The 27,383-nt window shown below is 41.5% G+C and overlaps 2 protein-coding genes across 9 annotated transcripts in view; both read right to left on the bottom strand.

Moving 5' to 3' along the window:
* LOC129815453 (cyclic AMP-dependent transcription factor ATF-1-like) overlaps positions 1–5,071 on the bottom strand; it is a 44,600-nt gene extending 39,529 nt beyond the window's left edge. Inside the window, exon 1 of one of the 3 annotated variants that reach the window (XM_055869311.1) lies at positions 4,933–5,071. The gene's annotated coding sequence lies outside the window, so the exon portion shown is untranslated. The remainder of the gene's footprint in view (positions 1–4,932) is intronic. The other 2 variants (XM_055869309.1, XM_055869312.1) reach the window with 2 other exon arrangements.
* Positions 5,072–7,517: 2,446 nt separating this feature from the next.
* The window catches only part of LOC129815452 (disco-interacting protein 2 homolog B-A-like), an 84,123-nt gene continuing 64,257 nt past the window's right edge, over positions 7,518–27,383 (bottom strand). For 4 of the 6 annotated variants that reach the window (XM_055869305.1, XM_055869302.1, XM_055869304.1 and 1 more), the window contains exons 22-39: positions 26,243–26,357; positions 25,829–26,030; positions 25,551–25,663; positions 25,146–25,169; positions 23,924–24,004; positions 23,671–23,794; positions 23,415–23,536; positions 23,133–23,244; positions 20,245–20,354; positions 19,796–19,926; positions 19,540–19,708; positions 19,281–19,451; positions 18,781–18,842; positions 18,604–18,661; positions 18,424–18,498; positions 18,062–18,236; positions 12,774–12,897; positions 7,518–12,602 (exon numbers count right to left, since the gene is read on the bottom strand). In XM_055869305.1, the coding sequence (XP_055725280.1) occupies positions 12,350–12,602; positions 12,774–12,897; positions 18,062–18,236; positions 18,424–18,498; positions 18,604–18,661; positions 18,781–18,842; positions 19,281–19,451; positions 19,540–19,708; positions 19,796–19,926; positions 20,245–20,354; positions 23,133–23,244; positions 23,415–23,536; positions 23,671–23,794; positions 23,924–24,004; positions 25,146–25,169; positions 25,551–25,663; positions 25,829–26,030; positions 26,243–26,357 (2,221 nt within the window). In that variant the 3' untranslated portion in view covers positions 7,518–12,349. The remainder of the gene's footprint in view (positions 12,603–12,773; positions 12,898–18,061; positions 18,237–18,423; positions 18,499–18,603; positions 18,662–18,780; positions 18,843–19,280; positions 19,452–19,539; positions 19,709–19,795; positions 19,927–20,244; positions 20,355–23,132; positions 23,245–23,414; positions 23,537–23,670; positions 23,795–23,923; positions 24,005–25,145; positions 25,170–25,550; positions 25,664–25,828; positions 26,031–26,242; positions 26,358–27,383) is intronic. The other 2 variants (XM_055869307.1, XM_055869303.1) reach the window with 1 other exon arrangement.

Genomic DNA, 27,383 nt, shown 5'->3' on the forward strand with positions numbered 1-27,383 from the left:
GCTTGGAAATCTCCAGAAAATGATGTCATAGCTTTAGAAGCTTCTGATAGGCTAATTGACATCATTTGAGTCAATTGGAGGTGTACCTGTGGATGCATTTCAAGGCCTACCTGTGGATGCATTTCAAGGCCTACCTGTGGATGCATTTCAAGGCCTACCTTCAAACTCAGTGCCTCTTTGCTTGACATCATGGGAAAATCAAAAGAAAATCAGCCAAGACCTCAGAAAAACAATTGTAGACCTCCACAAGTCTGGTTCATCCTTGGAAGTAATTTCCAAACGCCTGAAGGTACCATTAACCATAAGGTTGCAAGATTGAAGGTGTAAAAATACACAGAAGGTGTAAAAAAATTAATCCGACTAGTCCAACGCTCTAACCACCTGCCTCACGAGGAGCCCGCCTGTTACGCAAATGCAGTAAGAAGCCAAGGTAAGTTGCTAGCTAGTATGAAACTTATCTTATAAAAAACAATCAATCAATCATAATCACTAGTTATAACTACACATGGTTGATGATATTACTAGTTTATCCTGCATCCTGCGTGTCCTGCATTGCATATAATCGATGCAGTGCACATTTGCGAAAAAGGACTGTTGTTGCTCCAATGTGTACCTAACCATAAACATCAACGCCTTTCTTAAAATCAATACACAGAAGTATATATTTTTAAACCTGCATATTTAGCTTAAAGAAATCCAGGTTAGCAGGCAATATTAACCAGGTGAAATTGTGTCACTTCTCTTGCGTTCATTGCACGCAGAGTCAGGGTATATGCAACAGTTTGAGCCGCCTGGCTCATTGCAAACCAATTTGCCAGAATTTTACGTAATTATGACATAACATTGAAGGTTGTGCAATGCAACAGGAATATTTAGACTTATGGATGCCACCCGTTACATAAAATACAGAACGGTTCCGTATATCACTGAAAGAATAAACGTTTTGTTTTCGAAATGATGGTTTCCGGATTCAACCATATTAATGACTAAAGGCTCGTATTTCTGTGTGTTATTATGTTATAATTAAGACTATGATTTGATATTTGATAGAGCAGTCTGACTGAGCGATGGTAGGCAGCAGCAGGCTCGTAAGCATTCATTCAAACAGCACTTTTGTGCGTTTTGCCAGCAGCTCTTCACTGTGCTTCAAGCATTGCGCTGTTTATGACTTCAAGCCTATCAACTCCCGAGATTAGGCTGGTATAACCAATGTGAAATGGCTAGCTAGTTAGCGCGCTAATAGCGTTTCAAACGTCACTCGCTCTGAGACTTGGAGTAGTTGTTCCCCTTGCTCTGCATGGGTAACGCTGCTTCGAGGGTGGCTGTTGTCGATGTGTTCCTGGTTCGAGCCCAGGTAGGAGCGAGGAGAGGGACGGAAGCTATACTGTTACACTGGCAATACTAAAGTGCCTATAGGAACATCCAATAGTCAAAGGTATATGGAATACAAATGGTAGAGAGAGAAATAGTCCTATAAATACTATATTAACTACAACCTAAAACCTCTTACCTTGGAATATTGAAGTCTCATGTTAAAAAGGAACCACCAGCTTTCATATGTTCTAAACAAGGAACTTAAACGTTAGCTTTTTTACATGGCCCATATTGCACTTTTACTTTCTTCTCCAACACTTTGTTTTTGCATTATTTAAACCAAATTGAACATGTTTCATTATTTATTTGAGGCTAAATTTGATTTTTATTGATGTATTATATTAAGTTAAATAAGTGTTCATTCAGTATTGTTGTAATTGTCATTATTACAAATAAATAAATATTTTTAAATCGGCATCTGCTTTTATTGGTCCTCCAATAATCGGTATCGGCGTTGAAAAATCATAATTGGTCGACCACGGCCCAGTACATCACCAGGGCCAAGCTTCCTGCCATCCAGGACCTCTATACCAGGCGGTGTCAGAGGAAGGCCCTAAAAATTGTCAAAGACTACTGCCACTCTAGTCATAGACTGTTCTCTCTGCCACCGCACGGCAAGCAGTACCGGAGCGCCAAGTCTAGGTCCAAGAGGCTTCTAAACAGCTTCTACCCCCAAGCCATAAGACTCCTAAACATCTAATCAAATGGCTACCCAGACTACTTGCATTGCCCCCCCCCCCCTCTTTTACACCGCTGCTACTCTCTGTTATCATCTATGCATAGTCACTTTAGTAACTCTACCTACATGTATCTCAACTAACTGGTGCCCCCGCACATTGTACCGGTACTAGGGATGCACGATATATCGGTGAACATATTGGAATTGGCCAATATTAGCTAAAAATGCTAACATCGGTATTGTCCGATGTCTAGTTTAACGCCGACGCGCATACCTATATAACGTAGGAACATGACGTTATGACGCCACGTAAAATTTTGAGCTACACGTGCAACAAAGCATTCCTAACCTAGCCCACAATGTCTGCTGTGTGGATCGAGCAGTCAACAAGTCGAGCAGTCATTTGAAAGAGTAAGAAAATTTCAGCGAGACAACTCAATGGCGAAATCCATTAAAGCCAAGATAATGGAATTCATTGCCCTTGACAATCAACCGTTCTCTTTCATGGGTGATGTTGGCTTTGGCCGACTGGTCGAACACCAGTATACACATTCAAGTGTGCTATTTTTTTAGATGTTAACCTACCGGAGTTACAGTAATAGCGTCACTGCTATTAGCTTCACGACATACATACTACGGAACACCGTTTGGGTCTTTGCGTGTCAAAAAAGATACAGTAGCACTGTCAAAGCTGTATAAAGTCTGCAAACAAGCAAACACCGGCCACGAACAATGTTTTTACAATTCCGCGTTGGTAATAAAGCATAATTTGTTCGAACGCAACTTCTGGGATAGCTAGCTTTAGCTTGGTACCTAGCTAGCACCAATACAACCAGGCTGAAAACAATGACCAGAAGAAACTGCAGTTATTTTCATTATTCTTAGCAATGATTTAGGAATCCTTGTGAGTAAGTATTAGCTAGGTTGCCACTTGTTGTTCACCTATTGAAATTGAACTTCAGTTCATGAAAATAAATAGCTAGCCAGCTACTTAACCCTGTTGCCCAAAACTAATGTTATAAGCAGCCAGCTAGCTTCATCTGGCTAGTGATGCTCGACCAGACCGGGTTATGTGGTGTGAAGCTAGCCACAATAAGGATTAGGCACAAGTGGAATTTACGATTTGCCTTCAAAATAAGTATGTTATTGACAGTGATGTAAATGAATACAAATAGTAGAATTATGCCATACTTTAATTGAAGGCTAACCACAAAGTACACTATCGTGACTAATCCTTATTGTGCCTAGTATCACAGACGGGTCCGACCACCATTAATCAAATATGAACGGTCTTCTAAATTAGGGTTATTTTAGATGATAACACCTAGCTATATAGTTAGCTAACTATAGCTACTTAAACAGATGTCGTTTTGCTATGTTTTTGGGGAAGAACATTGTTTGCATCCATGAGCTAGCTAACTTTTCTTTTTACATTTTATGGCGAGACAACTTTACCAGCATCATAGCATACGTATCTATGAATCGTGGAGACATATGAAATACAAGTGATAGTGTAATCAATGTGTAATAACTATGTAAAAAAAATCATTAACGCGTTAAATTATTATGTGACGCGCAGTCATATTCTGGTGCTGATTGGTCAACTAGTGTTTTTTGACACATCAAAGTGTTATTTGACATGTACGTTCCATAGAAATCCAGGTTCAGAATAAAACTACTGAAAAAATGAACAATGAAACACCACAGCAAGTAAGTGAAATAAATGACTTTGGATTGTTTTACTGGTAATGGGGACATACGTAAATGCCAACAAAATACATTTTTGGTCAGTGTGTAACCTTTATTTAACGAGGCAAGTAGGTTAAAAGAACAAATTCTTATTTACCATGACGGCCAAACCCGGATGACGCTAGGCCAATTGTGCGCCACCCTATGGGGCTCCCAATCACGGACAAATGTGATACAGCCTGGATTCGAATCATGGACTGTAGTGACGCATCTTGCACTGACATGCAGTGCCGTAGACCGCTGCGTCCGTGTGTGTTAACTATTTAACTGTACTAGAATGCTTAAAAGTCACAAAACATGTTAATATAGTTTATCTCTATCGGTCAAAAATGTCATATCGGTGCATCACTAACCGGTACCCCCTGTATATAGTCTCGCTGTTATTATTTTACTGCTGCTCTTTAATTACTTTCCTTTTTTTTTCGTATTAGTATATATTTTTTAACTGCATTGTTGGTTAGGGGCTAGTAAGTAAGCGTTTCATTGTAAGGTTTACACCGGTTGTATTCGACGCATGTGACTAATACGCTTTGATTTGAAATTCAGTAACGTTACTAACTAGCTAGCTAAATTGCTGACAGCACTAAACCTAAAGACTAACTGTGGCAATGTTAGCTAAATAGCTAAACATCGCTAACTAGGTAACGTTACCGGAGCTAGTTAGCTGCTTAACTGCAGCGTTGGCTAAAGACAAATTACAGTATACTCATTTGAATACGTTCGCTAGCAAACATTAATGATTGCTAGTTAGCCAATTTCTCAATCTAGGCCGGGTAACGTGTCAGTCAGCAAACTACGTAACGTTAGTTGGCTTGCTAAACATTGCCGTTGGTGAATAAACCAGATTATATTCTTAATTTATCCAGGTCTCATATGCCTTGTAGCTAGCTAACTCGCACTGTATGTGCTTTTGGACAATGAGCGAATTTGTGTAATACCGAGTCACTGGCACGCAAGTACCCGCGTCAACAGACGTCAGCAATACCGCCAACCTTCCCCTTCGACGAGGAGACGGAAAGGGACCCGCCATTAACTTAATAATAGCAACAAAGCAAACCATTTCTCAATTTAAAGCTGAGTACATAGCTAATATATATGCAGGCGGTCAAGTCATTGAGAAGCTGCATTACCTTTCAAATCCTTCGTGGGCCTCAGCAATGGCGTTGATTATCTCAAAAGCTAGTATAAATCACCGGGGGGGTAGGGGGGGGGGGTGTAGTTGCTGGCTAATTGCTAAATAAAAGGGCGGTGCGACACCATTATTTTTTGTAATCGTTTTATTTTTTTGAAAGGAAGGAGGTTCCAGAAAGCACATATGACGTTATTGTTTCCTTTGAGGGCTGTGATTGGTGGAAACAGTAGTGCCAGAGCATGGAAAGTGTAAAATATAAACTTAATTTATTGACGTTAATCCTCTGTTTAAAATATATCCCATTGAATATGAAATAAAGATTATTTTAACGCAAAAAAACTAAAAGAAACAAAGCAATACGAGATGATGCAAACAACTGTATCTCATGAGATAAATTAATCAGAAAGCTATGGTTTTAAAGCTGATCTTGTTAAAAAAATGTATTTTAAAAAAAGTGTAGTGAAAGGTCAAATCCATAAATATTACCCTACGAATCATTACCTGAAGAAACTCAAAAAAGACATTAACACTAACTGTACTTTTTGTGATGAGTGTCCAGAAACAGTTTTGCATTTATTTTGGCATTGTCTACATGTGAAGAAATGATAGCAAGATATTTGTAGATTTAAAATTGATAGTATTTTTGATGACCTGTTTATTATGGGAGAATGTGCTGCTAGTTGTCCTTAACTATAATAAGGTTAACGAAAAACAATTTTAAAGGAAAAATTGTATATTCATAAATGTAAATTCACTAATAAAAAAACACTTGTTTTCTATAAGGAGTTTGAGCAGTAAATTAAGATCATTCTAAAAAAAAAAATTATAAGAAAGCTGTAAAAACAGTCAATAGGTCTGTCTTTTAAGGCCTTTCCATAACCTGTAATTATTTGTACCCCCTAGCATATGTTGTTTGTTTGTATACCTCCTGTATGACTAGTGACTAGACTAGTATTCCTCCTGTATGACTAGTGTTTTGTGTATAAAATTAAAAATGATTAAAGTGTAGTGAAACAAGGGGAGAATCTCAATTGCATACTCCTCGTGTCCGCTCTCGTCTCCTCATTCTCAAAACCCATTGGAAGAGAAGGTCAAAAGGGAGGGACCTCTGGCTTTCTCCTCCAATGGATTTTGAGGAGGCGAGGAGAGAGGACATGAGGAGTATGCAATTGAGATTCTCCCAAGGGCTACCTAGCCAGGGGTGTATTCATTAGTCGGATTCTGTTGCAAAACGTTTTGCAACAGAAACAGTTTACCATTTACTCTAGGAGCCAAACAGAAGTAGGGGTGCTCCAGCACACCCTGAAAAATATTTAAATAAAATTGGGGGCACTGGGCCTTTAGTAGTCCTGTATTAGTGGACTGATATAGCCATCTGCAGCATGGGCAAAAATAACTATGAAAAACAGCCCCAGATCATTATTCCTCCTCCACCAAACTTTACAGTTGGCACTATGCATGGTAGCAGGTAGCGTTCTCCTGTCATCCGCCAAACCCAGATTTGTCAGTAGGACGGCCAGATGGTGAAGTGTGATTCATCACTCCAGAGAATGCGTTTCCACTGCTCCAGAGTCCAATGGCGGTGAACTTTATACCACTCCAGCCGACGCTTGGCATTACGCATGGTGATCTTAGGCTTGTGTGCGGCTGCTCGGCCATGGAAACCCATTTCATGAAGTTCCTGATGAACAGTTCTAGGAGTGCTGACATTGCTTCCAGAGGCAGTTTGGAACTCGGTAGTGAGTGTTGCAACCGAGGACAGACGATTTCTACACACTACAACACTCGGCTGTCCCGTGCTGTGAGCTTGTTTGGTCTACCATTTCGCAGCTGAGCCGTTGTTGCGCCTAGACGTTTCCACTTTACAATAACAGCACTTACAGTTCTAGAAGGGCAGGAATTTGATGAACTGACTTGTTGGAAAGGTGGCCTTCTATTCCTATGACGGTGCCATGTTGAAAGTCACTGAGCTCTTCAGTGAAGGTCACTCTACTGGCAATGTTTGTCTATGGAGATTGCATGGCACTGTGCTCAATTTTATACATTTGTCAGCAACGAGTGTGGCTGAAGTAGCCGAATCCATTAATTTGAAGGGGCGTCCTCATACTTCTGTATATATATATATAGTGTACCTGCAAACAGTGTTTTCTAGGTTATGATCAGTCCTTGACTTGGGCCAGAGTTCACAGGAACTGAGTACTGGCACCTTACATTTTGACTGCTTGAGTTCCGGAACTTCTAATAGAAAATTTGCTGGAAAAGAATGTAGTTCCAGCACCCAACTACAAAAATGAGTGCAGGCACCTATTTCAGTCAAAGTCAAACACTGGTTATGATAAGGTAAGAGTAGTACTAAGCTATTTGAGGTATTTCTTAGTTGTATTCTTCAAAAACCAATGGGTATAATATTATTTCAATAGTTGAAATGATCAACAAAATGTTAGACAGAACCTTTAACAAATCTGGTCACCCACCCATAACCATGAGTAATGTCCTTGAACAATGCACCAAACATTCACTTGAAATCATTATTTGCTGCCAAATCTAAATGAGTGAAAATAATGGTGAAAGGGTAATACAATACAATATCAGCAAGTCTTTATTTCTAAAATATATCATATGAGCTAAATTACCCCAGACTACAACTACATCATGATTGGATCATCCACATCACATACTTGTTTTTAATTAATTGACATTTTTTCTATTATTATTATTAACCAAATAATGTATATACACAGCATACCAGGAGTGCATACACAAAATATTGATTTAACTCAGATAAAGAGATGTGTGCAGTGCTATAAGTACAATACCACTGGGCAAACTTAAGACCTCGTTCTTTGTATATTTATTACAAAATACATTTCCCCCAGCCTGTGTAAGAATTGGGGTTAAACTGCACGGCCATTGATTGCATAGTGTTAAAAACTATTTTGGAGAGAGCAGGAGCAGAGAGAAGAGGAAGCCCTTATTGACCTCCCTGTCATAGATGGATTGCAGCACTGAGTAACCCCCCTTTTACTCTTCTTAATGTTTGCAGTCTTAGCAGTAATGACATGCAAGTCCTGGGACAAATATCCGAAACATGGGAAGTATTATTCACAGACTGCACCAGGGGACCACCTAGTCCTTCCTTCCCTATTGTTCTTTGAAATGTCTCCCAAAACCAAAAATCTGATGCTAACTTTGCTTGAATCTGATGCCTAACGTTGCTTGAATCTGATGCCTAACTTTGCTTGAATCTGATGCCTAACGTTGCTTGGTTTCTGAGTCATGCAGACATTCAACGGTGAACTTTTAACATACATTTAAAGGCAGGATATGGCACTATAACTTGTCACTGCTTTTGTTTTTCTGCACGGATAGGTTCAAATCATATGGCAACCATCTCATCTCTCTAAACATTGTAATTGAACAGCACAAGGGTGACAATTGTTTAACTCACACATCTCTGGTACAGTGCAGTACTGCAATTAGTTCAATCTTCACAGTGTTCTTATTCATACATTATGACAAAATAAAATGCATCTTCTTTTCAAGCTTTTAAGCAGTGTTGTTAAACATGACTGAATGTTAAATATAGACCAACCCCATTCACACTTCTCACATATTTAAGATATATACAATACCGTTCAAAAGTTTGGGGTCACTTAGAAATGTCCTTGTTTTCATTGAAAACATACATGAAATTAGTTGCAAAATGAATAGGAAATATAGTCAAGATGATAAATATTGATTTTTAATTTAAATAATAATTGTGTCCTTCAAACTTTGCTTTCCTCAAAGAATCCTCCATTTGCAGCAATTACAGCCTAGCAGACCTTTGGCATTCTAATTGTCAATATTTTTTAGGTAATCTGAAGAGATTTCACTCCATGCTTCCTGAAGCACCTCCCACAAGTTGGATTGGCTTGATGGGCACTTTTTACGTACCATACGGTCAAGCTGCTCGAAAAACAACTCAATAGGGTTGAGATCCGGTGACTGTGCTGGTCACTCCATTATTGACAGAATACCAGCTGACTGCTTCTTCCCTAAATAGTTCTTGCATAGTTTGGAGCTGTGCTTTGGGTCATTGTCCTGTTGTAGGAGGAAATTGGCTCCAATTAAGCGCCGTTCACAGGGTATGGCATGGCGTTGCAAAATGGACTGATAGCCTTCATTCTTCAAGATCCTTTTTACCCTGTACAAATCTCCCACTTTACCACCAACAAAGCACCCCCAGACTATCACATTGTCTCCACCATGCTTGACAGATGGCGTCAAGCCATCGTCCAGCATCTTTTCATTTTTTCTGCATCTCACAAATGTTCTTCTTTGTGATCCGAACACCTCAAACTTAGATTAGTCTGTCCATAACACTTTTTCCCCAATCCTCCTCTTTCCAGTGTCTGTGTTCTTTTGCCCATCTTAATCCTCTATTTTTATTTGCCAGTCTGAGATATGGCTTTTTCTTTGCAACTCTGCCTAGAAGGCCAGCATCCCGGAGTCGCCTCTTCAATGTTGACGTTGAGACTGGTGTTTTGCGGGTACTATTTAAGGAAGCTGCCAGTTGACGACTAGACACTCTAATGTACTTGTCCTCTTGCTCAGTTGTGCACCAGGGCCTCCCACTCCTCTTTCTATTCTGGTTAGAGCTAGTTTGCACTGTGCTGTGAAGGGAGTAGTACACAGCATTGTACGAGATATTCAGTTTCTTGGCAATTTCTCGCATGGAATAGCCTTCATTTCTCAGAACAAGAATAGACTGATGAGATTCAGGCCATTTTGAGCCTGTAATCGAACCCACAAATGCTGATGCTCCAGATACTCAACTAGTCTAAAGAAGGAGAGTTTTATTGCTTCTTTAATCAGAACAACAGTTTTCAGCTGTGCTAACATAATTGCAAAAGGGTTTTCTGATGATCAATCAGCCTTTTAAAATGAAAAACTTGGGATTAGCCTACACAACGTGCCATTGGAACACAGAAGTGATGGTTGCTGATAATGGACCTATGTACGCCTATGTAGATATTCCATTAAAAACCTGCCGTTTCCAGCTACAATAGTCATTTACAACATTAACAATGTCTACACTGTATTTCTGATCAATTTGATGTTATTTTAAATGGACAAAAAATGTGCTTTTCTTTCAAAAGCAAGGACATTGCTAAGAGACCAAAAACTTTTGAACTGTAGTGTATATATATATATATAAAAAAATATACTATTTACATGTTAGACAATGAAAATTAATAGTTCACCATGGACTCCTATACCACTGCAAGAAGAAAACACTTTTTTTGAGGAGCACATAACGGAAAGGAGCCTAAAATATAGTAATAAATGTGAAAACTTCTAAAGATTAGAGTAAATGAGAAACCTTTTCCCAGAGTGCTACAAATTGTGTGTGGGGAGGAGAAGAACATAACAAAAGCTAAACTCGTGGCTGTTGTCCTCCTTTTTCATCCACAGGACTGTGCCTATCTGTACTTGCTAATAAAATATTGACGTTTGCAAAAGAAATTTAAGTTTACAGGGGGAAAAACAGGTTCTAGTGATTTAAAGTTGAATAGGACTCCATTTTCAAACCTGGCCACTATGACAGTGGCCAATGTTTGATTACATTAAATATTACAGTCCTATTATGCTAATTGGCGACATTTTCGTATGCAAAATGTTGCATTGCCATATTCTCTCGCTCACATTCTTAAATCACTCAGCCTAGGACAGTCACTGAAAAGTGCCCTGCATCTAATCCCATTTATCAGTGGTTCATAGAAAAAAAGTTAGAGCTTATTTTATTTTTACACAAAACAACAGCAATTTATATTGGTTTAATCATTCTCCCCAAGCTCATAACATCAAAGCAATCTCTGGTTGGGGGCAGTAGTTATCCCTGACCGTACAAATCCCTGACAACCTTATTCATGGTGGTGTTGTTTTCATGGTCCTGGGACCTGACCTGATGGGACCTGACCTGGGGAAACTCCTGACCTTATTAGCTAGTTCCTTTCTGCTAATCCCTAGAGAACTCTGATTCCTCAAAAAGTATTCCTCACAATTAATATGCTCCTTGAACACGAGGAATGTGCATAATTGGATCATGAAAAAATATAACATTTTTGGAGAAAGTGCAAGATTAGTGTTAAATTCTTATGTACAATATTCTTTCGCTACCATCTGCTCACAACTATGTTAGCTCTCCAGACAACCATCACGTGATAGGGATGAGTTTAGTTTTTTTCTCTCACATTTATGCACACATTTAAAAAAAATATATATATCTATACAGTATATCGAAACTAGAGGTCTTGATGGGTACAGTACAGTAAATGGCCTCTAGCTTCTACTCAAAACATCCCTTTGGATATCAATCAGGATTTTCACCCCAATAACACAAACAGTTATGAACTGGAAGAACAGCAATGGAGAAAAACAAAAATTGTATGGGCAAAGTTTTATAAGGCAGGAAGTAAACCTAATTCAAGAAAGGTGAGAATGTGTTCCATTTCATATTTTGCCTTTGTATAACTTCAAGCAATAAACCTGTGATGTAAGTACAGTACATGATGACAGGATAAATTAAATCAACAGCTGATGATTGGTCTAGCTAATATGTTCATTAGTGTTCTAACATGCCTTCACACATCCTTCATAACCCCCTGCCTCAAAGTGCACGGATAAGAGGTAATTACAGGGTGAAGCAAGCACCGGTGTGAGTTTCTGTGAATGTGTGGTGAATACAGTACAAATATGGCAATTTAGAATAAGTCAAAGATAAGAAAAAGAAAACAAGGACTGGGTAAGACCTGGAAAGCTTTGGGAGGAGAAACAGTTATAATGGATGCATTTTGTACACATCACTCAACCACAGAAAATGATGTCACCAGAAACAGGAACTCCCCATTCATTGGCCCCTCACAATACCCCACAGATGATTGGATTGTGGAGGAGTGGGGAGAGTTAAGTTTGACTTCAGCACCTTAATACTCCTTGACACTCTGTGCAAATAGAGGGCCAGTCAGGCTGTTGAGGTGTTTGATTTGGCAGGAGGGTTGTAGGGGGTGTGGCGAGATTAGAGTTATCTTCCCGTCCAGTTCCAGTTGAACAGCTGTGTTTGGTGTAGACACACTCACTCTGTCCGGGTGGCATTTTTTTTTTTTTAACACAGTGTACGTCTCAAAACACAAGAGTGCCCCCTTCAAATCCAACAGACCTGAAATGCAAAAGACCTAAGATCTGAACATCGTGCACCCCAAAAATAGCTGTGGTTTCCCCAAGGGTCAGTACAGTCAAGTTCAGCCAACCTCCTACTGCACCTTCTGGTACAATATGCATTGTCTGTCTGTGGAGTAGGTTGGTACAAACCACTTTCTTCCACCAGCCGGAATCTCTTCCATCATACAATAACCAGCCCGCCCCCTGGCCCTTCACATATTATAGGCCACATAGATGGGGTCCAGTTGATCAGCCAGGAAGGAGTCCCGGAGGTGCATGCGCTGTTTCTCCCCCCTGGAATTGATGGGTATGACCCCCGGGTCCACGATGACCACCACGCCCACGATGAGGTGGTGCTCCTCCAGCACCACATTGGTGACCAGGGGCACCAGGTCCAGGGCATCCTGCTCTGAGCCACTCAGTTCAGCCACCACCACCAGTAGGTTGGTCCATGTGAATACCGCACTGCATTGGGGACACAGAGCGAGAGGAGAGAAAGGGGTTATAATCAAATGTCAGACTAAGATACATGCGCACGTACAAGCACACGTACACGTACACCCACACACACAATTATGAAAACAGACAAACCAAATGGACAATAGTAAGGTATCCTGGGACCCCCCGTGTTCTGACCTCTCTGCAATGCTGCGGTGAGCCCGGGACACAGATGTCTCGATGTCGATAGGGTGGTAGCGCAGCCCCCTCAGCTCCAGAGTCTCATCCAGGGAACCCACCACAAACAGGGCGTCATGACGATCTGACCACAGATAGGGAGACAGACAAAGAGGAGCAAACAATATTGAATACTGGGAATGGTGGAATAGCTCATTTAGACCTCATCGGATCCCTATTTCTCGCTTTTCATGTTATCTATTAGCATTAGCATCCATAGCAACACATGTTACTCAATTCAGTGCTTCCTAGTTCCATGTTTCAAACAGTTATTTCAGTTATATTAAAACCAGGAAAATCTGGAGAGACCCCTGCTGATTACAGACCCATAAGTTTAATAAATTGTGACAATAAAACAACCAAGCTTATAAGCAACAGAATGGCAAAAGTCTTACCAGACTTGATACATATCAAAAAAGGTTAATTAAAAAGACACTTACAAATACATGTTTCAGTTTTATACAATAGGCAAAAAAACTAGATATAGATTTATCAATAATGTCTGTTGATGCCGAAAAGGCTTTCTACCGTCTTGAAAGACCTTTTCTATTAAAAACGTAGGAAGATTTAAACTTTCCAGCTGAAATAATAAATGTAATAAAAATATTATATAAATGTCCAAAACCAAAATATTCACAAATAATACATTATCTGATGAAATTGCATTATAAATGGGCACAAGACAGGGATGTCCTCTCTCCCACCTGTTTGCACTGGCAATTGAACCGCTTGCAGAAAGAATTAGACAGGACGCAAACGTAACAGGTATCAGTATTGGTAAACATTAATGTGAACTAAACTTAAATATCCTGATATTCCTGACCAAAAAAAAACTAAATAAATGGCAATAGGAAAAATAAAAAGAATACTCATTATCTACAGCAATCCTTTAAGTGGACCATGAAAAATAAACATGTAGGATGCTTAAGTGACAACAAAAAACAAATATATAAATATAACTTAATCCCATTACTTAACAATTTGAAAGCATATCTATTAAATGGAACAAACTTCCCATTACTCTTACAGGTAGAATTAACCTCAGAATTGCATGTGTCACACCCAGATCTGTTTCACCTGTCTTTGTGCTTGTTTCCACCCCCTCCAGGTGTCGCCCATCTTCCTCATTATCCCCAGTGTATTTATACCCGTGTTCTCTGTCTGTTGCCAGTTCATTTTGTTTCGTCAAGCCTAACAGCGTTTTCCCCGTGCTCCTGTCTTTCTCTAGTTTTCCCGGTTTTGACCATTCTGCCTGCCCTGACCCTGAGCCTGCCTGCCGTTCTGTACCTTGTCACACCACCCTGGATTACTGACCTCTGCCGGCCCTTGACCTGTAGTTTGCCTGCCCCCATGTTTTTGTAATAAACTTTTGTTACTTTAAAACTGTCTGCATCTGGATCTTCTCTTGAGTCTTGACAGGCATGGCTCCTAAAGTTTTTATATTTATTCTCAGTAATACCAATTACCCCACCAAAGACATTCTTTAAAAAGTATACTCGGTCATAACAGACTTCATATTGGCAAATAAAACTTGAAGATGTAAAACTTTCCTTTTCATTCTCTAAGTCTGACAGTAGTTTTAACCTTCCAGACTTGGAATTGTATCATCTCACTACCCAAGGCATTTACTTGTGACATATAGTTAAATGCACAAAGGAGGAACAATGGGTACATAATGAAGATGCACATGCTCATCCCCAGAATCTTTTCACGTGTCTATTTTCAAAGGATAAAGCTTTGGACATTAACAACAATATGAAAGAAAATGAAACTGATTCTACAAGAACCAATATCACTCTGTAAAAACACAACCCTATGGAACAATCCTTGGATAGTGTTTCAGAATTCACTGATAACTTGGTCGCCATGGAAAACTTGGTAATAGGAAATACATTTATTTCCACGACAGAATTGAAAAGCAATTTTGGACTGACCAATGTAGATATTTTTAAATACATGCAACTTAAAAGTTTCGTATCACAAAATTTATATTTGAAATCTTTTGAAAATCAGAGCAATCTTGAGGAAATCCTATTTGAGTCAGAAAAGGATATTCATAAACTCAGCAAAAAAAGAGACGTCCTCTCACTGTAAACTGCGTTTATTTTCAGCAAACTTAACGTGTAAATATTTGTATGAACATAACAAGATTCAACAACTGAGACATAAACTGAACAAGTTACACAGAAAGGCCTCTTTAGTGTCCTAAGTTTTCATAACTGTGACCTAAATTTGCTTTAGGAGTAGTGCGTGACCCTAGGGTGGCAACACAAACTCAGCAAAAAAAGAAACAGCCCTTTTTCAGGACCCTGTCTTTCAAAGATAATTCGTAAAAATCCAAATAACTTCAGATCTTCATTGTAAAGAGATTAAACACTGTTTCCCATGCTTGTTCAATGAACCATAAACAATTAATGAACATGCACCTGTGGAACGGTCGTTAAGACACTAACAGCTTACAGATGGTAGGCAATTAAGGTCACAGTTATGAAAACTTAGGACTCTAAAGAGGCCTTTCTACTGACTCTGAAAAACACCAAAAGAAAGATGCCCAGGGTCCCTGCTCATCTGCGTGAACGTGCCTTAGGCATGCTGCAAGGAGGCATGACGACTGCAGATGTGGCCAGGGAAATTAATTGCAATGTCCGTACTGTGTGACGCCTAAGACAACGCTACAGGGAGACAGGATGGACAGCTGATCGTCCTCGCAGTGGCAGGCCACGTGTAACAACACCTGCACAGGATCGGTACATTCGAACAGCACACCTGCGGGACAGGTACAGGATGGCAACAACAACTGTCCGAGTTACACCAGGAACGCACAATCCCTCCATCAGTGCTCAGACTGTCCGCAATAGGCTGAGAGAGGCTGGACTGAGTGCTTGTAGGCCTGTTGTAAGGCAGGTCCTCACCAGACATCACCGGCAACAATGTCGCCTATGGGCACAAACCCACCGTCGCTGGACCAGACAGGACTGGCAAAAAGTGCTTTTCACTGATGAGTCGCGGATGTGTCTCACCACGGGTGATGGTCAGATTCACGTTTATTGTCGAAAGAATGAGCGTTACACCGAGATCTGTACTCTGGAGCGGGATCGATTTGGAGGTGGAGTTTCCGTCATAGTCTGGGGCGGTGTGTCACAGCATCATCGGACTGAGCTTGTTTTCATTGCAGGCAATCTCAACGCTGTGCGTTACAGTGAAGACATCCTCCTCCCTCATGTGGTACCCTTCCTGCAGGCTCATCCTGACATGACCCTCCAGCATGACAATGCCACCAGCCATACTGCTCGTTCTGTGCGTGATTTCCTACAAGACAGGAATGTCAGTGTTCTGCCATGGCCAGCGAAGAGCCCAGATCTCAATCCCATTGAGCACGTCTGGGACCTGTTGGATCGGAGGGTGAGGGCTAGGGCCATTCCCCCCAGAAATGTCCGGGAACTTGCAGGTGCCTTGGTGGAAGAGTGGGGTAACATCTCACAGCAAGAACTGGCAAATCTGGTGCAGTCCATGAGGAGGAGATGCACTGCAGTACTTAATGCAGCTGGTGGCCACACCAGATAATGACAATTACTTTTGATTTTGACCCCCCCCCCCCCCTTCTTCAGGGACACATTCAATTTCTGTTAGTCACATGTCTATGGAACTTGTTCAGTTTATGTCTCAGTTGTTGAATCTTGTTATGTTCATACACTTATTTACACATGTTAAGTTTGCTGAAAAGTTTATTTGGGACAAATTATTCACTAAACCCTAAACCTCAACTACGTCTCATAATGAAATATGTGGAAATTGATCAAGTTGAGGTGACTAAACTGCTTGGAGTTACCAAGGATTGTAAACTGTCATGGTCAAAACATATTGATACAACAGTAGCTAAAATGGGGAGAAGTCTGTACATAATAAAGCGCTACACTGCATTCTTAACAACACTATCAACAAGGCAGGTCCTACAGGCCCTAGTTTTGTCACACCTAGACTACTGTTCAGTAGTGTGGTCAGGTGTCACAAAGAGGGACTTGGGAAAATTGTAGTTGGCTCAGAACAGGGCAGCACGGCTGGCTCTTAAAAGTACACGGAGAGCTAACATTAATGGCATGTATGTCAATCTCTCATGGCTCAAAGTGTTTTTTTGTTTTTGTAAGAGGTGTTGACAAGCTGAATGTACCTATCTGTCTGTTTAAAATACTAGCACACAGCTCGGACACTCATGCATACCCCACAAGACATGCCACCAGAGGTCTCTTCACAATACTCAAGTCCAGAACAGACTATAGGAGGCACACAGTACTACATAGAGCCATGACTATATGGAACTCTATTCCACATCAAGTAACTGATGCAAGCAGTAGAATCAGATTTAAAAATACACCTTATGGAACAGCGGGGACTGTGAAGAGACAAACACAAAAGGTACAGACACATGCATACGCAAGCATTATGATATTTTTGTATGATGGTATTGAACATTTTGTGTTGTGGATATGTGGTGGTGTAGGGATGTTATATGATGTCCTGTTTTTTATGTAATGTGGTTTTTTTTTGTATTTTCTTAAAACTGAATTGTTGGTTAAGGGCTTAAAAAGTAAGCATTTGACTGTAAGGTCTACCTGTTGTATTCAGCGCATGTGACAAATAAAATGTGACAAATAAAATGTGATTTGATCCCTAATAAATATAAATGTCTGAAGTGTAAAACTAACAATGACTCAATAATCCATGCCTTCTGGGAATGCTATTAAGTCCAAAAGTATTACAATGTACATTTACTTTTAATCCGTCTGTCTGTATATTTATAAGACATGGCTTATGAGGGTGCAGTGATGGGTTGGACAATACTTTTCTCGTCAATCAACTTGAAAAACATATACTTTAAAACTGGAAAATCAACCAATCCTCCATCGTTAACACAATGGAAAGGTCAAACACTTTATTATCTAAATGTTAAAAGTGTGTAGGCGATGAAGAGAAATAAAAATGGTGCCTCTTGAGGCCATGTAGCAGAGAGTGATAGGTGCGCTGGAGATGGATGGGGGTGTGGGCAGGTGGGACTGGGCAGGTGGGACTGGGCAGGGTGATGTTTGTGTGTTTGTATGCTGGCGTTTGTATGTTTGTGTTTTAGTATTGCAAAACCAAAAAAAACAGACAAAAAAAAACACAAAATAAGAACAATAGCATCCATAGCCATCCCTTTTCATGTTAGCCATTAGCGTTAGCCTACATAGCCCTGACCAGGCCCAGCCACTGACCCCCAGCGGCATCCAGTAGCTCAGTCCTCTTGACGAAGCCCAGGTAGCCAGTCCTGGCCCACAGGGTCGTGGGATCTCCGAAGCTCAGCTTGGTGTTGAAGTGGTCGGCCTGCAGGCTCTCCTCTCCATAGATGGCATAGTAGCCACTGGCACTGTGAGGGCTGTTGATCCAGATCTGACAGAGAGCAGAGGAGGGGACAAGGTAGAATTAGGGATGGAATAGGAGAGTTATGTATGAGGAGAACTTGGTTATTGATAGGGCTAGGAGTTTTTCCTAATTATACCCTGCATATTTCCCATCCTTTTCTCTATCCCACATGTTGCCATTTTCAGTCTAATATTAGCGTTCTATCTCCTCTCACCTCTCCTAGATGGGAATCTCCTAGAGGTCCCCTGGTCTCTGGGTTCACGATGATCACCCTGACTCCTGGTAAGATCTAAAGAGAGTGATACATGGTGAACAACAAACGCCCACAACAACACATCTTGTATCTGAGCACAAAGGGCATTTAATGTGTGTGGATTCATCAGGGGAGACTTACTTTGCCAGACTCCATCAGAGGGAGACTCTGAGGGGCTCCTCTCTCCACCAGCCTCACTCTGAGATAGAAAATGAAAGCACATTGTGATGGTGAACTCAATACTGTAAAAAATGTCTTCCTCAGCATCAAAGCTGCTCATACAGAAAACCATACCACTAGGGGTCTACATGTTCTCACCTGTCATGGCGGAGGGACTTCATGTCCACATACACAGTGGAGGGGTCCGGTCCAGTGGTGCCCTGAAAAACACAGAAAACCTGACTGAAAACTTGGATCAGTCCTTAATGAGACACACAGGAAGGTCCTGATGTACTAACTCACCTGGACTAAGGCAGACAACCCTCAGAGGCCTCTATTTACATGTATGTTATGTACAGTAAACAGAAGGCTCTAACCTCCAGTTCAGGGAGACACTGGTCAATGCATCAACCAACATGAGTCAAGGTTCAACCACAAATCATAGGAACATTGGCCATGGCCGTCAAAACATTTGTTTTCCTTTAGCCATTAATAAAAGTATATTTCCAAACAAATTATGCTTCCATCTTGTAGGCCGTCATTGTAAATAAGAATTGGTTCTTAACTGACTTTCGTAGTTGAAATAAAGTTTCAATAAAAAATGAAATTCCCTGTTGCCTAGTACCTCCTCACAGAACTTGTTCTAACTGGTTGAGTACCTGCATGCAAATGGCAAGGTTGACCCTGGATCCGAAGGCTGTGCTGACAGCGCGGGGTGAGAGGCCCAGGTCTTTAAACAACTTGGAGAAGGACATGGTGAGGGCCAGACGAGGACGCTCCTCTGCTATCACCACACAGCTCCTCACACATGACAGGTTCAGCCCCCGCGCCTGGAGGGAAAAAGAGGGAGACGGTGAGTTAGCGTGTACATGTGTGTGTGTGTGTGTGTGTGAGAGCATGTGTGTGTATTATACTCACTTTGAGTATCTCTGTCTGCGTGCCTATCCCCTTGGTGCATAGCTCCATGACAGAGTAGGAGCAGAAGGTGTCTCTGATGCGGTACTGGCTCAGGGTGCTCAGCCACAGGGGCAGACAGCTCTCCAACTCCAGAGGAGGGATTAGGATGGACTGGTGCCCTGAGTACACACTACACACAGGAAACAATAGAAGGTATGAGTTCAAAATGTTTGTATGAGAGAGAGAGATAAAGATACCCTGTGTGTGTGCGTGTGACCTTGCGAGGCACCACAGTACAAAGCCCAGGCCACAGTAAGGGTCTAGGCAGATGGCTATTTGGCGTGAGGAGTAGAGTTCACACTGCAGCTTGATGGAGCGACACAGAGCACTGACTGCCGCATGGGAGATCTGATGGACAGAAGCACACAACCAACCAATCACACACACACACACACACACACACACACACACACACACACACACACACACACACACATACACACACACACACACACATCACAAAGAAACAACCAATAAGAGAAGCAGAATCAACTGGTAAAGTCATGGTTATGGCTACCGCCATTGGCCCACTGTAAATCTGAGGAGCAAAATTAGCTGTTGGCTACTGACTTTGCCAATGGCAGGCTGCTCATGGTGCACCAAGTTTGCAAACTATCTGTTTTAGAGTATTGAGACCAATCCGTAGCCTCCTGTGGGTGACCTTACCTTGACCCCGGTGAGCATGCCCGTGGTGGACACACTGAAGTCCAGATAGGCGATCATCTCTGCTGTGGGGGGCTTATAGATCATTGGCGGTCTACGGCGAGGGAGGTCGTCTGGAAGAAGGGAACATGCACAACAAGGTTGAGTTTCTCTGGCTTAGATTCTATGGTCAGGTATGTACTGTATGTAAGACCCATGGCGGGGGTTCTCGAAGTGGGGTGCGGCGGTACTGCAGGGGGTCCGCAGCCAGATCTCAAAATAAATAAATATATATAGTATCAGCAAATGTTTGGACACACCTACTGTGTCAAGGTTATTGCTGTATTTTTACTATTTTCTACATTGTAGAATAATAGTGAATACAACACAACTATGAAATAACACATTTGGAATCATGTAGTAACCAAAAAAGTTGCCACCCTTTGCTTTGATGACAGCTTAACTAGGCAAGTCAGTTAAGAACAAATTCTTATTTACAATGACAGCCTACCCTGGCCAAACCCTAACAACGCTGGGCCAATTGTGCGCCACCTTATGAGACTCCCAATCGCACCCAGTTGTGATACAGCCTGGAATCTAAACAGGGTCTGTAGTGAAGCCTCTAGCACTGAGATGCAGTGCCTTAGAGCGCTGCGCCACTCATGTGCCTGTCACTGAGGAGTGGCTTCTGTCTGGTCACTCTACCATGAAGGCCTGATTGGTGGAGGGCTACAGAGATGGTTGGAAGGTTCTGGAAGGTTCTCCCATCCCCCAGAGGAACTGTGGAGCTCTGTCAGAACAACCATCGGGTTCTTGGTCACCTCCCTGACGAAGGCCCTTCTCACCCGATTGCTCAGTTTGCTGGGCGGCCAGCTGTAGGAAGACTGTGGGACCTTATATAGACAGGTGTGTGCCTTTCCAAATCATGTCCAATCAATTGAATTTACCACAGGTGGACTCCAATCAAGTTGTACAAACATCTCAAGGATGATCAATGGAAACAGGATGGACCTGAGCTCAATTTCGAGTCTCATAGCAAAGGGTCTGAATACTTGTGTACTTGTACTTGTAATACTTTTGTCATTATGGGTGTAGATTGATGAGGAAACAAATTCATGTAATCAATTTTAGAATAAGGCTGTAACATAGCAACATTTGGAAAAAGGGAAGGGGTCTTCTGCACTGTATATATTTTTTTAAACAAAAATAAATAAAAAGGAATATTACTAGCAACAACAGATTAAACAAATGTTGGAAAAGGGATCCATGGAATAAGTTTAGAGGGTGTAATACAATGTGATATTATTTATCTAGAATTTATATTTTTAACCCTGGGCAACATCGGCATAGGAGGCTCACAGGGATATTGGTATCCACAGCATTCCAATTCTATATTTTTCAACTCAATACTTATTGTACTACCCAAAATGATAGATTTAAAAAAAACAAATCCACTGTTATCTAAGCAAAGTTCACTTAGCCTCATAGCAAAATGTGTGGAATTGCAGGATATTAGAGTTCAAGGTATCTCTCAACCCCAAATTCATCCTTTGCCCAACCCCTTCAAATAAAAAAGATTAATCAAAATCAGTGGGTTGGGATATTGCTCATAAATATTAATTTTGGAGGTGGGTAAACATAGTTGTACCTGATCCCAACACTTTCTTACTAAAAGTCCACTGGCACGCTCTGATAAAACTGTATGCATCGCGAGCAAATACAACTCTGGACAGTTAGCTCACAGCGGTAAGGCGCGGAGTTTCTGACATCTATTGCAAATGAACTCAGATTGGTTTTGGGTACTGTATAAAAATCTACAACTACTACCAGGGGGACCCCTCTCACAGGTATGCTTTCACTTTTCAGAATTAGACGTGTGTGGGCACAGGATGAACATTGTAAATTAAGGATAAAAAAAATAGAAAAAGACATCTGCCCCATGCGGGATTAGAACTCACAACCATTGAACTATGAGCCAACCAACTGTTTTAGCAGAATGTGCCACCAGTCAGAGTAGTTGGGAGAAACTACAACCAACTGACATGACTACCACTGTCATCTATTTCTTGTTATGATAGAGGTAGCTACGAATCTAAACGTAACTCATAGCCTACATGTATTTTTTTTTCTTCGTAAAAGCACATAGATGTGTATGAAATGGTAAGCAAAAACATTGAATTTGGTCATATGCTGAAATGTGCCTTACTGCCTTTAGAATTTTGTGTAATGTCAGTAGTTAAGAGTAGTTAAGAGAGTTAAGGAAGCATCATGCTAAATAGATTGTCACACTCCACTTATCAAGACCATTGCCAGACCACTGCTTTTATAGTTAGCCTTGAGGTGGTACTAACCAGCTTATCGAGAAGGGAGTGTCTTTCATACTGAACGCCTCCCTTGATGACGTAGAGGCACCTCCTCAAAGTGCCTCTACATCACCATTTCAATGGTAGAGTTGAATCCCTAGGGACAAAAAGAGCTAGATTTACTACTAAAAGACCAAAATATATAACTTTTGTTACGAACTGTCAAAATGAGGACTTGACATGTTTCACTATAACTAAGCCTAAAACATCTGATAACTTAAAATAAAAAGTTTTTGCCATGAAAGTTACTCTTTAAAGCAGCAACAACAAAAAATCTCTGTGCCCCATGACAAAATGTGTAGAATTGCAGGAAAGTAGCTTGAAAACTGCAAAAATTCTCTGATGTCAATAGGCTGCCCTTTAAAATGTTCCTTCCCAGGGCCTGAGAATTGTTTGTCTGGCCATGCACTGCTGAAGTCATAGTAAAACTCCTTGTATGCTATTTTATCTCATTCGAGTTGTGTTCTGATGAGGGTGTCCCTGATGAATTTGCTATCACAAAAGGGGTCCCCTGCGACACATTTTTTAAAAACCCTTGCTCTATGGTACCTGTGTCTATGATTGTCGGCCATGTTTTAATGTTCACAGTGGCAGCAGCCTCTTTGGAGCGCAGGATCCTCATGAGGTTCTGAGTGGTGAGGATACAGGCAGCTTTACTGACCTGGGGACAGACAGAGGCACCACAAACAACATGTTAGTTAGTAGAAAAATATGGTTCCAACTTCCTACCTTAGGAAGACCAAAATAATGACACCCAAACACCATGCTCATAAAATAGCACCCAACCTCATACACTCAGGTGATCAAAAGATAGCACACATACACACTTACGTCGATGATCATGCGGACAGTGGGCAGTGTGGCTGCCAGGTTCTGTGGGTGAGGAGGTCTGACAGTGACAGGAACACAGCCAGCATAGAGGCAGCCATAGAAAGAGGCTATCAGATCAATACCTAGAGTGAGAGACAGAACGAGAGAGTGACTATAACTGTAAGTCATCCTGAATGGGTATGACTATGCCAGTATCAGTGCCAATATGACAGATGGACAAACAGAGACAGGTGGACGGACAGACGGAAGGACCCACCAGGAGGGTAGAGCAGCACCACGTTGTTCCCGGTGTTGACGCTGCCTTTCTCTGTGAGAGCCGCTGCAATCTTCTCCGCCCGCTTGTGCAGCTGCACACACGTTGCTGTGGATACAACTAGCCCCTGAAGCACAGGAGTTAGAGAGAGAGGGTAGGGGCAAGGGGTTTATTTACAACTGGGCCCAACTGTATATGGGGGGGGGTTCTGTTTATTGTATGTGTGAGAGTGAGTCTATAAGTGTGAGAGTGCTACCTTTGCATTGAGCAGCACATAGAGACAGTGGTCTGGATCAGTCTGTGCTCTCCACTGTAGAGCCTCGGATAGGAACTGGTGCTGAGGAGAGAAAAGAGGGTCAAAGTTCATTCCATAGCAATCATGTCAATATGGATATCAATTTTATATCAACAAGATTTTTAAAATTATAATAAATTGATATAAAGTTATGCCAAAATAACTACAAAGAAATATAATAGGAGTTTTATTTTGCTGATGGGAGGAACTCGATAGAACTTTAATTTCCTCAAGTTCATTCTCTTAAGTTAAGTCGAAGGTCATGAAGATGGTCAATACAGTCACTCTGCAGTAAATAACCCTGGAGCCAAAATGTCCTCCGTAAGCAGCTTTTCTACCAGGAGGAAGGAAACTGTCACTCTCATTGGCAAATCAACAAGCAAATGGACAATTTAGAATATGCAGCATTAGCCAAACTACTTCTTAAAAGAATGAACTTATTTCAGTTGTAGCTAACAGCAATGATGGGGAGAGATCCATTGGGGAGAGAAAGCAAAAGCACATAACGACGAGATGTGAATGTCTGGATGTCTGGAAGATGGCTTGCCAGGGACTTCCTCTGAGTCCACACAACTCTGCAGATCAGCAAGGCCTGTGTGTGTGTGTGTAGCAACGGTCATCACATTTAAAAAATAATAATAAATGCAACAGTTGGACAATGGATAAAGATATTCCACTTTTTTGAAATGTTTTAAATACATCAGATAGACTAAATTATAGCACATAAACATTTTAGTTCAAGGAGTTTGGTGGGAATTCAGGTATTCAACTTATTGTCAAATGTCACTTTTATTCCTTAGAATGCACTCATATATACATTTTATTTTTTATATATGAGTGTGTGTACTATTTTGAACATTCAGAGGTGATGGAGGGCAATGGAAGGCATGGGGCATCAGGTGGTATTAAGAGGTACGCCGACAGACTGTCACCATAACTGTGCTGTGATCCAGAAAAATAACAGAAAACTGCGTAATACATTGGCACATGCAGATTCCGAGCATTACTTCTGACACCATGCAAGAGCTCACATCTTGCCAGAACTTGCATCCATAGAAAGATCTGTGTATGCAACTGAAGAATGGCTCCATTCACATTTGGAGCTTCACTGTACAGCACATTACAGACAGAAGCAAAGGTAGGACCAGGGTGTTACAGAGTTAGAGGGGGCAGTAGCTCTTACCATGATAGTAGGCCACATACGGAGCTATATAGATCCAGAGAGATGGGTGCATTGGGACAGAGGAGAGGAGAGAATGCATCATGTTGCCCACATGGTTTACCAGCTATCTTGTCCTGTCCAACTAAATAGCTAGTAAACACTTATTGGACCACTGGTGGCAAAGAGGCCGCACACCACTGCAGGCAAGCCCATATTAGACCGCTGTTTGCAACCAATACGGTAGTAATATGCCACTGGCAGCCCAACAGCATACTGACCGTGAGACGGCATGCCATTGTTAGTAGTGTTGGCTACCACCAGGTTATTAATGCCAGCTACCGCTATCGTCCCTACCCTGCTATGGGCCAGCGTGCATGTGGGTCCTTTCTAACTGGTGTGATGAGAGAGGTCCTGAGATGGTCCTACCTTCCTGACCAAGTCCTGGTCCTCGATCATTCCCAGATCCCTGCCTGCTGCCTGGGCTATCCTCTTCCCTGCTACCAGGTTCCCCACCATGATGGAGGCTGGACCCACACCCACTAAAGAGAAAGAGAGAGAGAGAGAGAGAGAGAATATGTGAGAGAGAGAGAAAGATGCATATTTACAATCAGATAAACAGTCCCTAGCTCAAAAGACATGGTAACTGTAAGCCAAATCAATTGCCAAGTTTTGCTGTATGATCCCCTGAACTGAGCCTACTGTACCTGGCTGTTTCTGCCGTGGTTTGGGGAGGTTGGTGACACAGGTATGGGGGCACATGAGGATGTTACAGGGGTGCAGGTTGCCGTCCAGGAAGTTCTGCTTGGTCTCAAAGATGTGGATCCCTCCCAGGTGGGTCTTGGGTAACGTGTTGGCAGGCACCAGGGCTAGGCAGTACAGACCCACCTGGTGGATACTGTCAATGGCCTGGACAATGGACACACACACACACACACACACACACACACACACACACACACACACACACACACACACACACACACACACACACACACACACACACACACACACACACACACACAACACTCCTCAGTCAGTCAACTTCCCTGTACATTGAAAACAGTGGTGTTTGTTTTGGAATGTACCAAGAAAAAGGTGTTTGTAGAGCTGTTAGCTACCTGCAGTACTCTGCTCATCCACTGGAAGCTGTCCTCCTCACTGGCATCTGGCCTCTGCTCTGCCACAATAACTATCCTCTCATCATAGAACACCGTCACAGAGAACACCGCAATCCTGACACACACACGCGGATTAGAATGTCTACTCTGCAATGATCCATAGTCACACACACACATATATAGTTGAAGTCGGAAGTTTACATACACTTAGGTTGGAGTCATTAAAACTCGTTTTTCAACCACTCCACACATTTCTTGTTAACAAACTATAGTTTTGGCAAATCGGTTAGGAAATCTACTTTGTGCACAAGTAATTTTTCCAACAATTGTTTACAGACAGATTATTTCACTTATAATTCACTGTATCACAATTCCAGTGGGTCAAATGTTTACATACACTAAGTTGACTGTGCCTTTAAAAAGCTTGGAAAATTCCAGAAAATTATGTCATGGCTTTAGAAGCTTCTGATAGGCTAATTGACATCATTTAAGTCAATTGGAGGTGTACCTGTGGATGTATTTCAAGGCCTACCTTCAAACTCAAAGTGCCTCTTTGCTTGACATCATGGGAAAATCAAAAGAAATCAGCCAAGACCTCAGAAAAAAACATTGTAGACCTCCACAAGTCTGGTTCCTCATTGGGAGCAATTTCCAAACGCCTGAAGGTACCACGTTCATGACGTACAAACAATAGTATGCAAATATAAACACCATGGGACCATGCAGCCGTCATACCGCTTAGGAAGGAGACGTGTTCTGTCTCCTAGAGATGAACGTACTTTGGTGAGAAAAGTACAAATCTATCCCAGAACAACAGCAAAGGAGCTTGTGAAGATGCTGGAGGAAACAGGTACAAAAGTATCTATATCCACAGTAAAACGAGTCCTATATCGACATAACCTGAAAGGCAGCTCAGCAAGAAGAAGCCACTGCTCCAAAACCCACATAAAAAAGACAGACTACGGTTTGCAACTGCACATGGGGACAAAGATCATAGTTTTTGGAGAAATGTCCTCTAGTCTGATGAAACAAAAATAAAACTGTTTGGCTATAATGACCATCGTTATGTCTGGAGAAAAAGGGGGATGCTTGCAAGCCGAAGAACACCATCTCAACCATGAAGCACGGGGGTGGCAGTATC

Source organism: Salvelinus fontinalis, chromosome 18 (genome assembly GCF_029448725.1).
Source record: "Salvelinus fontinalis isolate EN_2023a chromosome 18, ASM2944872v1, whole genome shotgun sequence".
NCBI lineage: Eukaryota > Metazoa > Chordata > Actinopteri > Salmoniformes > Salmonidae > Salvelinus > Salvelinus fontinalis.